General features: G+C 43.3%; 1 protein-coding gene across 1 annotated transcript in view; it reads right to left on the bottom strand.

Moving 5' to 3' along the window:
* Nucleotides 1-924: 924 nt before the first annotated feature.
* The window catches only part of SLC44A1 (solute carrier family 44 member 1), a 136,030-nt gene continuing 119,849 nt past the window's right edge, over nucleotides 925-17,105 (bottom strand). Inside the window, exons 13-16 of the mRNA XM_054986321.1 lie at nucleotides 14,351-14,488; nucleotides 10,312-10,548; nucleotides 8,604-8,681; nucleotides 925-4,945 (exon numbers count right to left, since the gene is read on the bottom strand). Coding sequence (XP_054842296.1) covers nucleotides 4,922-4,945; nucleotides 8,604-8,681; nucleotides 10,312-10,548; nucleotides 14,351-14,488 — 477 coding nt within the window. The 3' untranslated portion in view covers nucleotides 925-4,921. The remainder of the gene's footprint in view (nucleotides 4,946-8,603; nucleotides 8,682-10,311; nucleotides 10,549-14,350; nucleotides 14,489-17,105) is intronic.

Consider the following 17,105-nt stretch of genomic DNA (forward strand, 5'->3'; position numbering starts at 1 on the left):
TTCAAGTGTTAGCAGGAACATAAGCTAATCTAGTTTGCTAGTCTTAAAATGTACTTCCAGGGACTGGTTTTGTGACTGATAAAGGATTCTCCTTTCCTGTTTTGTATTACTTGTCCTGAATTTTATTGCAAGTAGTTTGAAACGATTAAGATGTCTGATGATTTATAAAAATGGAGCTTGAAGCATTTAGTTACACAGCAAAGACCACCAGTTAATTATTACAGAATGCTAAGTTTCCCTCAGCAGCAATTTTAAAGGTCTGATCCTTTTCAAGGAAGCACATAATCAAACAGCCATTTATAAAAAACATTGGCCATTCAGCTCTAATGAGCATCTCTACACCCATTTCCGCAACCCTTTAGCTAAGCTTATCTAGAACAGTAGCTCTTTTCCCCAGAAATTTTCTTAAGGAGTGAACCAACCACTGAGGCATAACTTCTCTCTCTCTCTCTCCCTCTCCACGTTTGCATTTAGTGCAATAAAGTTTAAAAATTCTGCTCTGAAATATTTAACTTTACATTAACAAAAATAGTTCTTTTAAAAAAATTGTAACAAAAAGGAATATATCGCATGAACAGATCATGAAATTATTCTCTGCAATTACACGATAAGCATTTACCGTTACAACAAGCCAAACAATGGGAATATTAGCATTCATCATGTAGTTAAGTTCCAGGAATGAGAAAGGAATTTAACACACAATATGGAGAAGTTCTCTTTGCTAGATAAATGAAAATTACTCACCAGTAATAAAGTTCTACAAGAGGCCTTTGAGAAAACACATTCATGGCAATTATGCCGTCAAACTTTGGAAACTTCTGGAAAGCAGTATCTACCAATGGTGGTTGTGGGTTTTCTGGGCTGTATTGCCGTGGTCTTGGCATTGTAGTTCCTGACGTTTCGCCAGCAGCTGTGGCTGGCATCTTCAAAGGTGTAGCACTCTTTTGGTGCTACACCTCTGAAGATGCCAGCCACAGCTGCTGGCGAAACGCCAGGAACTACAATGCCAAGACCACGGCAATACAGCCCGGAAAACCCACAACAACCATCGTTCTCCGGCCATGAAAGCCTTCGACAATACAATATCTACCAAGTTTGCCATTCAGTTCTATGAATGCCAGATGCGATAGATTACTCCTGGGCTATACCAATCCAGGCACTAGGTGGGAAAGTACATGATTGAATGCCCCTGCACCAAATCACCTACTTGGAAAACAAAACTCCCTGTATATAGAAAACCAGGAGCCGGAGCCTAGCCTTCTCCCTGACCAGTGATATGGGTTTTCCAGAAAGAAAACTGAATCGGAAAATTTTCCAGTGCTCTTAACAGAGTGTGGTCTGATTTACCATATTTATGATTTACATCTCATAAATAAAATTTTAAAAGTCCCCCATGTTAATTTTATGTCAAAATTGTACTGAAATATTGGATTGGGTGGTGGTGGGGAAGTCTACCAAATGTGGTTTAAATGTTATATTCAAACAAATACGAAGGTTAACGTGAAAATCATTTTTGTTGGAATAATATTTGTAAAAATTTAGAGACCGTATAGCATAATCCCTTACACTATTTAAAAAAAGGAAAGACCTAAAGGCGCTAAAAACTACGGACACAATAATTTTAGTTCACTTCAAGAACTGTATGTGATATGTCAGGTATGGGGCTGCTTGCTCACCTGTTCCAAAATAATTTAACTCTCTTCTATGGAAGTAATCGGAGCACCTCATTTTCTTTTTTGCTGTCTGTAGCATCATTTGTATTACTTGCTAGCTCCTATCAGACTGGTGATTACACAGTATCATTTTCACCATGTGAGAGGCAGCATATAAATAAGAATTTAAATTTAGTTTCGATGTGACCTGCACAGCCAATCAGGTGAATTCATAACTTGAGTTCTGTTATTGCGTGCGTTTGTTGTTTTATCTCCCCCTCCCCTACATTACAAATCAATGAGACCTACACATGTATTCTCTGAGTCTCCGCATTCCCTGGAAAAGAACATATTTGTTACAGATCAATTGTTCATGTAAGTGTCTCTTGAAACTCTTTACTTTCACAAATGTGCACCAGAAAGAGACAGAGATAATGAAGACCTTTTCCACATAGGTTGTTTGCCCCTGCTTCAACGCTGTTGGGAGATCTCCTCCCTCACAGCATTGCGATACATTTGTATACCTCCTGGGTTTTCTCCAGCTTTTCTCCGATCTTTTCCAAACCTGCTTTGTGGCAAAGTTTGGGAAAGATCACAATAAAGCCTGGATGGCTGTGTAGATTGAAAAGTTTGGATTCTCCTGGACACACCCAGCTGTTTCCCTCCCGCCACAGGGGAGGCTTTTTTTGTTTTTAAAAAGGCAACTGAACATCATTATTCTACTATATAAAAGGCAAGCCGTATTGGCGACAACTCACTTTTTATCCTCGTGTGGGCACCCTCTGGCCGGCCTCGAGGCTGCTGCTAAGTGCCAGCTTGCCGCCAGGATGGGATGCGCCGAATTGATGGCCTAAGCCCTCCTCCCCACGCCTCCCCTCAGTGCCCTCTCGTTCTGGCCTCCAGGCCACTGTGAAGCACTTGCTTGCCGCCAGGAGGAGTGCTCAGGCTGTCGATCCGCCAAACCCCCTTGCAGTGGCAAGCAGGCGCTTTGTGGTGGCCCCCAGGTCAGAGTTGGAGGATGCTGAGGGGAAGAAGAGCAGAATACAAATGGATCTTTGCACAGGCGCATTGCTGGGAGGGAGTCCACCGAATTGACAGCCTAAGCACTCCTCCCTGTGCCTCACCTGAGGGTCGCCGAGGAGAAGGCAGAAGCACTGGGCGCCTATCCACGGTTGCCTGGGAGTGGTCCCCGCTGGATTGTGCAGAGCTTATTCTCCCTCCCTAAAGAAGCCTGGCTGCAATCCTGAAGGTGGTTTCCTTGGAGTAAGTGCTACTGATTGTTATGTTTCATGGAAAATAAAAAATGACCAACAACAATTTTCTAGAGCCTGTTGTATTTTTTCATACAACGGGCTTTGTTGTTTGTATCATTATAATGTTATAACAATCTGTGTATTAGGTTCTGCAAATTCCCCGGTTCCATTTTTTAAAAAGTCTCTAACCCCTTTCATTGTGGAGATATGCCTTTTAAAATGAAAACAGGGAATTCAGTGAACCTGACCCACAGACTATTATAATGATATTCAATTGCCGATTAAAAGAACTCTGGAAAAGGCCCCATGGCATGTGGGAAACCCTGTTACCGCTGTGCTGAACTGGCAGCCACAGGAACAACGAGGAAGCCAAACACCTGGACTATCCAGAATCTAGATTTAATGCCTCTAGGTTCTGAATGTCCCCAAGGTTAAGAGGCCCAAAAGGGATTTCCACATATTTCCACAAATTTAGCAGGTCAACTGAAGGCAAAAACAGCAGTCTCACATGCTAAAATGAATTCCTATGGAGTGGGTGCATTTAGATGTTGGTGGTTAAAGTAAAATACAGCATGAGCTGTACTTTTCTTCTCAAAACTGCTTCTGCGTGCAGCACTTTCTCTCCTGGACTCAGAGACCAGAGGGGGGAAAATACTGGGAAAGAGCACTATGAATTGGGGGGTGATGGTGGCTAATAAGCAAACAAAATCCTAGGAATATGGCATACCTTGAATTCTGTTTGGGCTCCACCCTTGTTCTGAATCCTTTGCTGCTAAGAAAGTGAGATATTAGGGTGACCTTCTCTTTATGCAGCTTAATTCTAGAACAGTCGGAAAGCAGCAAGGGACACAAATATTGCTTTCCGGAAGCTTCTGAAGTATTCATGTGGCATTCGGATCCCATGCGCCTGAACGCACAGAGGCCACTCTTAAGAACGACTTTAGATGCTAAGGCAGTGACATTTCAAAAAGATGTTTACCTGCTCTTTCCCATTGGACTCCACTTATTACTGAATATAGAATAAGCACACAGCCAAGGAATGGTTTCAACAGTAAAGGAAAACGCAAATGACTTACAGTACTTAATTTTTTTTGTATAGTTGTACAGTTTCCCCACTCGACTCCCAGCATCCTTCCATGTGATCGCGGATGAACAGTGATGGAATATATCTAAGGCTGAACTTTAGACGCCTGCTATTCAACTGTTTCTTTTTAAGTATTTGCGTAGTTCAAAAAGGACAACCGTGTGCAAAGGACAATATTCAACACGAGGGGACAAAGAAAGTAACTCAGGAAAAAAGTTGCATATAAAACTCATCCTTTCATATGCCCTATAGCACATCCTTCACAGGTTTGGGTGCTCTCTCAATATCTAAATACCTGAGGAGTTGGTTAGTGTTTTTTTTTAATGCATTAGGTATACATTGTTGAATGTGTTAATGAGAACAAACTGGATACTTAGAACTTGCTGGATTCTATTAGCATCCCATTGCAAAAAAAAAAAGGGGGGGGGGGAGGGAGAAACCCAAAACGATTAATATATTGTTCAATTCACTTCTTTTTTAAAAAAAATCTATGAAGGACTTTTCCTTCCAGAACAGTCATTATCCATTAAATTTTAAAGAGTTATGCTCATTAAAAGTAACCATGAGGAGAAGATACTTGACCCATTTATGCATTTCAAATCTGCATCCATACATGATTCTTTTAACGTATTCCAGAATCCTCCTCCAAATTATGGTATCTCAATTGGATTAACAATCATAACATTGCCACGAACCACAATGATTAGTTTTAAAATGGAACAATGATAAAAGTTGCTTGTAAAAGCCACCCGTATGAAAAGAGTACATGTTTCACAAAAATAATCATTAAAAAAGTATTAAATCCCTGTTCCTTTTCTCTGATTTTGGCTGCTTTTTAAATAATAATATATATATGTAGATATATATAGATAGATAAGATAAGATAGATATTGTTTTGGAATGTCAATGGTTTCCATAATGGCTGACTAGCTTCAAGATGAACTGGTTCCAGAGGCCTAGAAAAGAAAGTCATAAATACAATTAGAAACAAGTCACAAAGGAAATTTTTATATACTAAAGTACATCATAAACAATGCAATACACATTTTAAAAATCTTTTTAAAAAGGAGACATTTGTAGAAAGGCATTTTTCTAAAGTTAGGTATTTCTTATGTGCTTCTATTCCAAAGCCAAATGAAAAGCCCACCTGCCCAAAAGATTGTCCAGTGAGATTTTTGACATTTGGACAGGGGATACTTGTGCTATAATCACAAACTGCTTTGGAAAGTCCCCTCTGGTCAGGCATCTAACAGGAAGTTCAAACTATGACTTGTAATTGGCTTGTTAACCAAAGTCTGTACTAAGTGTGGTTTGCAACATCTGAATTCACAAAGCAACTCGCTGAGTAGCACTGTCCTTTCGGCTGCTTGTCCACAGAAATGGTAGTTTCGAGAGAGTGTTCTCCCTGCTGGAAGATGGAGAAATTGGCCTGTCAGTTGCAAAACTATGATTTTAAGAATCCGCAGTTTATTCTGATGTAAGAAAGGACCCTAGTTTGGGTTTGAGTAGGACGAGCTACCTGCTTCACCACCATCGTCTGTAACGTCTTGTTGCATGGTGAAAAGAACTTCATCACTTCTCTACCTCTACAGTTTTCCGAATAGATACGAATGCATAGGAAGAATCTTCCCTAAAACTTTCAAAGATGGTGGAAGAGTCAATATGTATGCCATGGTTAAGTTATCACTTGGTAAAGGGCCACCCTGTTTTTGTGTTTTGATGAGCATCACGTGCCTGAACAACGTATCATTTAGCACTTCAGTCGGACTGCTGGAGGAACTGCCAAGAGTCCAGACAGCAACACTCACATTAAAGAGGCACATAGACTGAAGAACTGTAAAGCCTTCATTAGCCTGGTTCCCCACAAATTCTGTTTATGTGGTTAGATCCTACCAACTTTTCCACTGGTGAAAAAGAGAGGCAGGTCCACTTTTAGTCACTTAAAAGACTGTGCTGGGAATCCTTGTGTAGAAAAGCCAAGAAGAATGAGAGCTGCAGTGAAGAAGTGAATTGGGTGACATCAAAAAGCTGATAGGATCCAATGCTGGGAAAACCAAATTAGTCCTGCTTCAAGATATTTGGATATTCCTTTGCCATTATCAAGTTGTGCCATTACATGAAGACTGCATGAGATTGCCCGGAGTTAAGTTTATGTTTCAAACTGCAACTATCAGGTCAACCCAGAGAAATTCAAAGTAAAAGGAGAACGTAAGCAGTGTCTTCCTGGATCGGGCCAAAGATTCATCTAGTTAAGCACTGTTTCCAGCTCTGGTCAGCCAGATATTCTCCCAAAAAAACTCACAACGGCAGGACAACGATAGTTCCCCCTGCCCCATACTCAAGATGCTACAGTCTTTGTTCAGAAAGGACTTATTAAACTACTGGTGGCCTGTGACAGATATATCCAAGAAACTATTGAATTTTATACCATCTCTTCTAATGGCTGTTATAACAGCCAATGGAAATGAGTTGATTAGGCATTAAATACAGCACCACTGCCTTCGTCTGGAATCTACTGAGAAATGACTTTATCAGATATTCAACTCGTAATGTTCTGAGAATCGCTCTGTTCACTCTCTCCATATCATTGACAGGTTTACAATAATTGGCACTTTAATTAATACTCTTTTGAGTATTAATTAGCGGTTGCCCTAGCATTGCTATCTGATTGGTTCATTTCCCCAGACAGGTCAATCACACACAAGCACTTATTGGTGATATCATTAGCAGTTCTATGCTTATTCAGCTAACGGCCAGATTTCCCTCTCCAGCTCCTCAAACATCATGAACCGTCAGATGCTTACCCCCCTTGGTTAAATCCTTTAAAAGATCCAAGAGAAGCATCTTCTACCAGGCTGTCATTAATATTGAGAGTCAGGACCAGGGCCGTTTCCAGACGGCTTACCTGCACCCGGGACGTCGCACCACGTTTCGGATCGTGCCAGGGAAAATGCAAAATATCGCATTTTCTCGCGTGAGTTTTGCGCGACGTCGTGCAAAACTCGCGCGAGAAAACACGATATTTTGCATTTTCCCCAGCACGATCCGAAACGTGGCGCGACGTCCCGGGTGCAGGTAAGCCGTCTGGAAACGGCCCTGTTCAGCTTTCATGCAATTTGTAACAGCTGTATTAAACTGAATGTGTATATAGAATAACCATATGAGTGAATGAACAAATGTGGTTATTTCACTTTGTCTCTTGCCTTTTCCATCTTGCATTATTTGATGACTTGGGGACTACTCTGTTGAGAGTTGATAGAGGCAATGCAAAAATTCCATTTGCTATGGTTCATTCACACATGCAAGTCACCTCTTGATGTTGCCATCAAGTGATGAACATGCCTGCACGACCTGCTCCTAAGTTAACGGGAGAGGAGCCGCTATCCCATGGGAAGGCTTATCCTAGCTTCCTCTGGTCTTTAGTAAAGGTTACCCCTGCACAAAGGAGACTGGGAGAGTTGTAGCAGCCAACACACATGAATTCACTTGTGCATGACACTTATGCTAGATAAATTTCGGTGACTGCAGATCTTTGTCCCCATGTATTATATGAACCAGCTCCAGGTATAAAGATAGCAGGGGGCAAAAAAGTGCAAAAACACATACACAAGTTGCAGCTTCAGTGACACCATAAAATACTAATAAGATCTCATTTTCTTATATCAATTCCCTGCCTTCTCTTGTCCCCAGGAATTTGAAACGTTATTAAATTGCGTATTAAAAAATAAAGCACAGAGGTGCCTGAAACAGAGGGAGCCCGAATTACATACTTGTCTAGTAGAGGCAATATTAGACACAGAAAGAATAATTGCTGAGAGAGCAAACAACAGACAGAACTGGTAACATTAGCAGGTTGAAAGGAGTAACTGTATCCATTTCCTCAGTGGCAAGTAAAGGAGAAATTTGGGAATTATCAATTAAGTTTCAAAAACAGGCTGAAGCAAATTAAGTTAACTAGGAAAGCGATGTGGACTAGAGCCTCTCCCAAACACGGACGAACCAGGCACAGCTGGTAATCTCTTGCAGCAGCAGACAGAGGAGCTGGCAGAGACTCGTATTTGCCACTTCGGGGGTGGTGGATTGACTCCTAAGTGCAGCAACTGTGTCATTTAGTCAGCTACTAATAACTGAGCAAGTGAGCATTAATCCACATTTACTGTTCTTTTGCTGAGAAAGGGATCACACCATGGGCACGTTTGTCACAACTCCACAGTGAGAGAGACCATAGAAAGACACTTTGGGGCACTTGGTTACTCATGTCTGACATTTTAAAGTCCTTCCAGATGCTGTTTTTCCCCCCTAGGAGTATACATCTGCTAGGAGACTTTATTAAATAAAAGCACCGTTGGGGCTCTCTGAGGTTACAAAAACACAGTAGAAGAACGAAGATACAGTTCCTTTCAAGCTTACTTTTATGGGAGGAGGTCTCAGCTGTGACAAAAACTCTGCCATCCAGGTGATAGGCAAGCTCACAAACAGAAAAAGCAGAACATCTTGAGTGACACAAACAACAAAGAATTCTCCTGAAGAAGCATAGTCGGTGACAAGAGAGAGGGACAAGAAATACAGGTGAAATTCTTGGAAGACGGCCGCCACCTCCTCCCTTGCACCTACCATTGGTTTGAGCTCTCTGCCGTCAGCGCCGCCTCCCCTGCTTTCTCTCATTGCTTTTCTGCTGTTCTCCACAAACTCCTGTGGGACAAGCGGGAAAAGGTTCTCCGTCACAGGAAATCTTGGGGCAATCCTGAACGATCTCGCTAGGGAGCAAGTTCCACTGTACTCAGTGGGACTTGCTTCAAGAAAACGCGCTTAGGATTACCCGTAGGAGCTACGAATCACAAAGAACCTGGTGTGATTTTGCCACTGCCATGAATTCACTGCTCTGACCTGGATAGTCCAGGTAGCCCTACCTTGTCAGGAGGTCCTTGTGGACCACGAAGGAAGGCCAGGCTTGCTATGCTGAGGGAGGCAACGGCAAACCAGGGCCGATTCCAGACGGCCCTCCCTATGCCGAAACGTCGCACGGAAAACGCGAAATATCGCGTTTTCTCGTGCGAGTTTTGCGCGACGTCGCACAAAACTCACGCGAGAAAACGCGATATTTTGCGTTTTCCATGCGATGACGTGCGACGTTTCGGCATGGGGAGGGCCGTCTGGAATCGGCCCAGCTCTGAATGTCTTGCGTTTAAAATCGTATGGGGCTGCCATCAGTTGGCTGTGACTTGGTGGCAACCCCCTCCCCCCAATTTGCTAACTGGTCTTAAGAAAGCCATCTTCTCTTGGCCCGCGATATGAGGTTGTTCTGCATCACTTTGTACACTGAAAGCGCCAGAAACTCTCCTTTAATTGATGCTGTGGCCAAACATATTCTAAGAAACCACTTCTTCTGCCTAAGCACTCCCCGTTAAAGCTCCCCCAGTCTGCCATCCCAAGGTGATCAGATCCCGAGGTGAAATAGCAGAAAATGACCCTTGAACAGTGGCAAATTCTTAAATTCTAATCTAGGTTCCATTTGCAGTCCTCGGTGCACAATGAAAATCAAGACAAATACTGGAAAGCTAAAGATTTCCATGAGTTTCCATGATGAAGAGGCTGCCCTACTTCTTTTGAGAGTAAAGCTGGAGCTGAAAAGCAACTTGCCTCTTCAGCACTGCAAGCAGCTACAGTGCAAACTGAGAAAACCTCTGCAGTGAGTGCACACTCCCCCTCCTCCAACACTGCTTTAATTGTTCCTGCAAGGGAGGCCAACAATTTAATCAGGAAGCTTTCACGCCCCTTCCCATATGGAATCTAAGATGAGAAAACAGCCCCCAGAAAAATCACGAGTAGGGATGTGCGCTTTGGATTTCTGATTTGGGTTTTTAACCCAAATCAGGCCCGATTTGTAAAGATTCGGAATTCCCGAATCAGCCCTAGCATTTGTATCGCTTTAGGAAGCTTTGGGCAAAGAGGCAGCAGCTGCCCCCACAGCACTTTTCTTGCTAGTGCTGCTTGCTTTCAAACTTCCCGCACCACCGCTTTCCCCCCCTCCTCCCATGGGGGGAAAAAGCAGCGGGGTAGGCAATTTGAAAGCCACCCTTTTTGTGTGCCATTTGCAAGCAGCACGAAAAGGGTCGCTTTCAAATGCCCTGCTGATTGCTTCACCCAATGAGAGGGGGAGCCTCTCCCCTTCTTTTTCTTTTTTGGGCGCACACCCTTAGTCACGAGTAAATCAAACAGCAGTCTTCATGCAAACAAGTTCCACAGATCTGAATTCTTTATTCTTCACGATTTCCAAGATGCAGATACTGCATGGGAGCAGAAAATTTTAAGAAGGACTTACCATGAGCACCTTATCCATGTAGAACTCCTTCCCAGGAGTGCCATCATTATATTTTGTATCAATGGCAAAACATAAGAAGAGGACGTCCACAACCATTTCATAAATGGACAGGAAGCAGTGAGCGACCAGGAATGCAAACAGGCAGACAATGACGAGGGGCAGCACCCACACGGTGTAGTCCTGCTGGTAGTTCAGCAGCATGATCCCTGCCAAGCCCGTGCTGCACACGATAAGGACCTAGAAAGCAGAGAGACCAGATGCAGGACTGACTGCCGAAGGACTCCTTGGTCCCAGGATTCAGCGGCTCAGACACCAAGAACTCCAGCGTAATCGGTTCAAATACTCAACTCTCTCACCTTCGTTTAATTTAATTGGACCACCATTTTAACCAAACTAATATATGCACTTTTTAGTGTCCATGGCTGCCAATTTGGCTCTGGAATGGGATGATATGATGTTGGTTTAGAAACCCTGGTTTGCAATTAAGAAAAAACTGCAGTTTGTTAAGCTGCCCAATTTGAGCATCATAACCGAATGTGATCAATTCTTAACCAGGAAGAATGGCATGCAAGGGGAGGCAGGAAGGAACACATGAGCTTCAAGATTTCTTGGCTTGCCATAAACAAGCTATGATTTAATTGAAATACTGCTGCCAGAAAGATTCAATCTCTCTTCTACACACAAGTAAAATTTATGACCATTTTTTAATCAAGCCACTTTCATTACAATTTGGTAGGGCCACTGAAAGCTAAAATTACTGAGAAGGCCACACCCGGCCAACAGGCTGCCAGGTATTCCTAGCCTAGAGCAGAATAGCTTGGGAAAAAGCAAATACTGAGGATAATCGGGATTCTGTAGCAAATAACAACATTACTTTCTTTTTCTATTGCTGTTTTCTTTTTCTGTTGCTTTTAATCAGAGAAAAACAAGCTCAACTTTTTAAATGTAACATACAAATTGTGTAGAAATCATCTTCAAGATATACCGGTGTCTGTTAGTTTTCCATCTGTTTAACCAGTTGTTTCCAAATGCAGTTCTATTTTCTAATAGTGCAATCCTAAAGAGTCACAATGCTCTGAGTTCCCTGAAAAGTCAGTGTGCTCAGAAGGGTGTAAGTCTGCTTAGGACTGTTGTCAGGATCTGCTATCTGGGGGTTGGAGTCTGGGGGAGGTTTGCCCTCCAGGATGCCCTTCTGGTCCGGGCTGCTGGCGGTTGGGCCTCAGAAAAGGGGAGGAAGGGAGTTTACAGCACCCATGCACCCTGTCTCCCTTTGGAGCAGCCTGGCTTCTTCTCTCTCACGCCCACCAGTGTGGCCTTGCCCTTCCTACCTGGACTCTTTCACCTGCACCCTTCTTATTGGGCTCTCATAGGAATGTCCCTGCTCCCAGCCTCTCTTCCCCCTCCCCCGGGGCCACTTCCCCCTCCCCCGGGTCTGGGACCTGGCGTTTCCCCCCCTTGCTGCCCAGCAACCATTCTGGGCTCTCCTGCAGGGCAGGGCTGGCTGGCCCCTCCACATGACGTGGGCCAGACGCTGTTCATGTGTGCCGGGTTGCAACCACATCCCAGGGCTGTGCTGGTACAGCCCAGAATCTCTCTGTGGCCCACCAAGCCCTGCCTTCCTTGTCAGATGACTTGGCAGGCTTGTCTGCTGCAGCTGCAGCTGCCTCTCTGGCAAGGAAGTGGTGTTTGGGGCAGCCATCATTCCTGTAGTCCTTGAGGCACTGCTGTGGCAAGGGGTCTCCAGTTTCCGTAGCACCCTCCACCGTGCTGGCCAACCAGCGTGCTGGGACATCCTCCGACCCTGAAGCAGGGCTGCCCTGGAGTGATGGTGAGTCCGGGGGCCTCTCTGATCCTGGACAACTGTACTGTCAATCACTGTCTGGAGGTACTATGCTCAAGCAGTTCTCTCCTGTTTGTGAAAGGAAAGTTAATCTTGTTCTGTCATTCTCCTTTCGCACAGGTGTCAATTATCCTTACTACATGTTTTAGAACAGTAGTAAGCTGTCGCGCCATTTATTTCAGATGAGTTATTTGAGAAATAGCTGGTAGCTTTTTGAAAAAAGCATTTTCAATGGATTTTAAAGTGTGAATCTGCTTTTTATAAGCAATACAAGTACAATCACCACTCTGGGGTCAGGAAGGAAGGGTCCTCTAGGCTACACTGGCTAGGGACCCTGGACAACATTTTCCTTCCTCTGGGCATTGAGTAGGCATCACAGGAGGTAGGGGGGGGAGTAGTTGTGAATTTTGTGTATTGCGCAGGAGGTTGGACTGGATGACCCTTGGAGATACTTCCAACTCTACAATTCAGTGATTCTAAGTAAAAACAGGTCCCTTCATCCTGCTTCAGTGTATATGCTGTCAGCTCTAAGCTTCAAAGCAGCATTTATCTGACATTAAGCTTTCTGCATGGCTAGTTTCGGCACATATCATTTTGTTATTTTTGCCCACCTGAAAAAACATGTTGCCCCCATGCCCCCCCACCCCAGACCTTCATGATACACGTCAAATCCATTCAAAGCCAACCTCACTGTGCACTCCAGTTCACCCCAAGGCCATTAGATCTAATTAGTCACTCACTCCTACTGCAACTTATTGATTTGTTTATTTGTAGCCTGGCAGAGTCTTCACTTGGCAGTTCAGCTAGACGCAATGGGAATTGATGTACAGTGAGCAGAGCAAAAAAACAGAACTGGACCCACAAAGTCATGGAGATAACTCGTCTGAGGCCTGCCATGTGGAGCCCTAGCGGAATAGTGGTTGGACTAGGATCTGGTAGACTCAGATTCGAATTTCCATTCTCTGAGGTTGCTCGGAGACCTTGGGCCGGTCACACACTCTCGACCTAACCAATCTCACAGGGTTGTTGTGAGGATAAAATGAAGGGGAGGGGAATGATGTCAGCGGCTTTGGGTCCCCCCACGGGGGAGAACGGTGAGGTACAAATGAAATTAACAAACAGCAACAGGTTTTTAAATTTTATATTTAATTTAATTTATTGGATTTATACTCTGCCCTCCCCACATCAGCGGGCTCAGGGCGGATAACAACACAATGAGTGATTCCGCACACGTTGGATAATGCACTTCCAATCCTCTTTATAGATCATTGGGAACAGATTTTTTCGTGTGCGGAACAAAAAATCCACCTCAAACGATTAATAAAGTGCTTTGAAAGTGCACTTTCCAACGTGCCAATTTAAAACATATTTAACTGTCATTAAAATTATAAGATTTCTACATATTATCATTAAAATTACAGCTATGTAAATACACACACACACACACACAAAACAGAAAAAAAGAGGCAGCACATAATTTGATTTAGACGTTCCATATAGCAGTTCTTCCCAGAACAAATATATAAAATATAAAAAGATGGACAACGACATTTGCATAGGAGGGCATATGGTTTAGCCCCCTCCCCCCACCTGGGGGGGGGGCACCGCCCAGCATCAACCATATGCCTGGCGGAACAACTCCGTCTTATGTACACGGACACATAAATATGCAAAATCATAAGCATTTAACTGCACGCCTAAATTAAAGCTCCCTTTTATTCCTTAACATGACTCACTTCTACATTCTCCTGACCAGCTCCTCCTAGTCGTGTTTAGTCCTCCTCTGGCTTCTGTTTAAAACCTAAAGTGGAACATCAGGCGTGCAAGCTCGGTTGTGTGCATGCCATGAGGATTCTGCAAGGAGGCAATTCAGTTTCCTGAGCATCTCAGCGTTCAACGGAGCAAGTTTTTAACCCTTACGGCTTGACAGGGTATGTGAAATGCCTCTGAAATCTGAGAAACCAGAGCAGTGGCTGAATAAGACTGTCCGGCGGATCCCGCCTAGTATCTTTGCTCCTCCCCAGGATTAACAGAACCAGAACAAATCACGTAAAAAAATTGTGACGAAATTACGCAAGCTTATGCCAAGTTCATTTCTGGGTTTTACATTTTTTTAAAAAAAAGAACTGAGTACGCACCATCCTGGATGCACGTAAAGCAAAGAAGAAATGTTGAAGAAAGCTCCCAACTCAGACCTACCTTTCCTAGGAACAGCATGAAGTCCCCCACTGTGTTGATGGCAGCCACACGCAATGCATTCTCCACCAGTATCACAAAGGCATCCTTTGCTGAGGTGCAGAAGTTGGTGCTGTTGATAGCTGTGGCTGTATATGCATTCTGGAAAGAGGAGAACAACACACACACGCACTTGTATTCTCTTCAGGGCTGTTTTTCTGGGAAAAGAGGTGGTGGAACTCAGTGGGTTGCCCTAGGAGAAAATGGTCCCATGGCTGGTGACCCCGCCCCCTGATCTCCAGTCAGAGGGGAGTTGAGATTGCCCTCCACGGAGGGCAATCTCAACTCCCCTCTGTCTGGAGATCAGGGGGCGGGGCCACCAGCCATGTGACCATTTTCAAGAGGTTCCGGAACTCCGTTCCCCTGCGTTCCCCCTGAAAAAAAGCCCTGATTCTCTTCCAGTCAAATTTCATCCCCCAATCTGTGCCCGAGACCTCCCCAGACTGTCAAAATGAAAAACACAGCCCTCTTCTTTTCCAGCGTCTCAGCAAACAGCACAGTCCAAAAGGAATATTCTGGGTAAAACTGGGAACAGAATTTCACACCTGGCCCTTGCACAGGTAGAAGACAACGCACTAAGGGTTTTGAAAAACTGCCCTCAAGCGCATCTCTGCTTCTGTCTGCACATTTCTGTATAGCTCTCTAATGCTGCAGGTGGTGCTGTTTAAACCATTAGTGCTGGAAAGGAAACACCTTCCTTACAGTATACATTAAAATATATACTGTGTATAAGGTAAGCATCTCTACTGAGAATATTTCATAAATATGCAAAGGAGGACAGAACTTGCTGGACATCCAAATCTCAAATGAACTTCCAGTTTGGTGTCTGGCCACCCAGCTCCTGAAACAGAACACAGCATGGAAACAGGAAAGAAGAAACCTTAAGAATGAACAGAGCATGGTTTCCAGTTCTGAAAAACACCAGGCTAACAAAACATTCTATCCCCGACAATAGCCCTGCAGAGAAGATTAGCACATCAAGCCCCAATCCATATGCAAAAGAACCTCCTCAGGATACAGTGAAGCCTCCCGCCATTAGCATTCCACACCCTGGGAAACTCTTACAGGATGACTCAGCCCAACCCCTCCTGAGTAGATACAAATGACCTACATCTTTTCCACACTGTGACACTGAGAGATCTCTGTCTTTTGGTGCTACACCTCTGAAGATGCCAGCCACAGCTGCTGGCGAAACGTCAGGAACTACAATGCCAAGACCACGGCAATACAGCCCGGAAAACCCACAACAGCCATCAGAACACAGCATGGCCACATTTTGATGTATTTAAAAGAAATTCAGGATTTATTAAACAGCCTAATAAAAACTGTCCCCTCTCTAGTGACAGACATTTGAAAAATCTAAAGTTTCCCCATTTGACAGAATTTGAGCCAATTCAACCAGAGAGGAATTGCACAAATGAAGGTAGCTATGGGATGCCTAATGCATACTGTCCTTTAATATGTTAAGTATAAACACATAAATTACATAAATAAATTGCATAAATAAAAGTGTTTGAAGACTTCAGAGGCAAAACAAATAAAACTCTTCCTCCCACCTTAGTTGTAAATAGAGGGGCAAGAGTATTCCCAGGGAGCCATCAAACCAGAATTTGTGATCCTCCAAGTCAAGGGTCTGGTAACTGCCAAGAGCTCAATAAACCTCTGCTGCCTGCCTGTGACTGCAAAACCTGGGGAGCTGGCAAACATCTGGCATGTGAGGACATTTGGCTGGTGAGATGCATTTAACTTGTTGAGTCATCTCAGGAAAGGGCAGAGTCAGCTTGAAATGATGCGGTACTTTCACTATCTTCATTATGTTTCCAAATCCTACAAAAAGGCTTCTTGCGATTTTACCTCGATGGATTAGATTCTTCCTTTAGCTCTTGTGGATCACATCTGGCAATGTATCTTACACTGCTGCTGGCAGTTACAGGATAAAAGTCCATTCAAATATTTGAAACTTTTTATGTGCAATGGAATGTGCAACCAGTACATGTCGGCAAAAATTTGATCTTATTATATCAATCAATCAATCCTTTATTGCTTCAGCACAGTCATAGCAAATAACAAAAAAGTACAATATTATTAATACAAATTACTACATCATAAAATTTAAACCGAAATTGAAAAAACTCCATCAAGATCTTTAAATCCATAACAGCACGTACATGTTTAAATTTCAGTTTAAATGTTATGATGTAGTAATTTGTATTAATAATATTGTACTTTTCTTGTTATTTGCTATGGCTGTGCTGAAGCAATAAAGGATTGATTGATCTTATTATAGTTAGCAGAGACACTTACTGAACATAACTAACAATGTTTTACATTAAGTGTAACAATTATTTGTCTACTGCTTATGTATGCTTCAGTTAATCCTAAAGTCGCATTGTGTGTGTTAACCCCGTGCAAGCTGATTCAAGAAGTCAATGATAACAAGATTTTCCCTGGTTAACAAAACAGCACTATTGTATGAGACTGAATTAATAGCTGCCGGATAAAATAGACGGTAGTAGCATTAAGATATTTCCACCATCCCATGGTTCTGAGGGTACAGGGCTTCTTTATTGGGCCCCGAGGTTCTCTTTTTACCCCAAGATGGACCAGAGATAAAAGCATTTTACTGAGATAGAGTCAAGAACAAATTGATTTGAAAAACAGAACATAGAGCGAAACCATTATATTCTAAAAAAAAAAAAAATGGGAATCTGAATGAGTT

Source organism: Eublepharis macularius, chromosome 8, assembly GCF_028583425.1.
Source record: "Eublepharis macularius isolate TG4126 chromosome 8, MPM_Emac_v1.0, whole genome shotgun sequence".
In the NCBI taxonomy this organism is placed as follows: domain Eukaryota; kingdom Metazoa; phylum Chordata; class Lepidosauria; order Squamata; family Eublepharidae; genus Eublepharis; species Eublepharis macularius.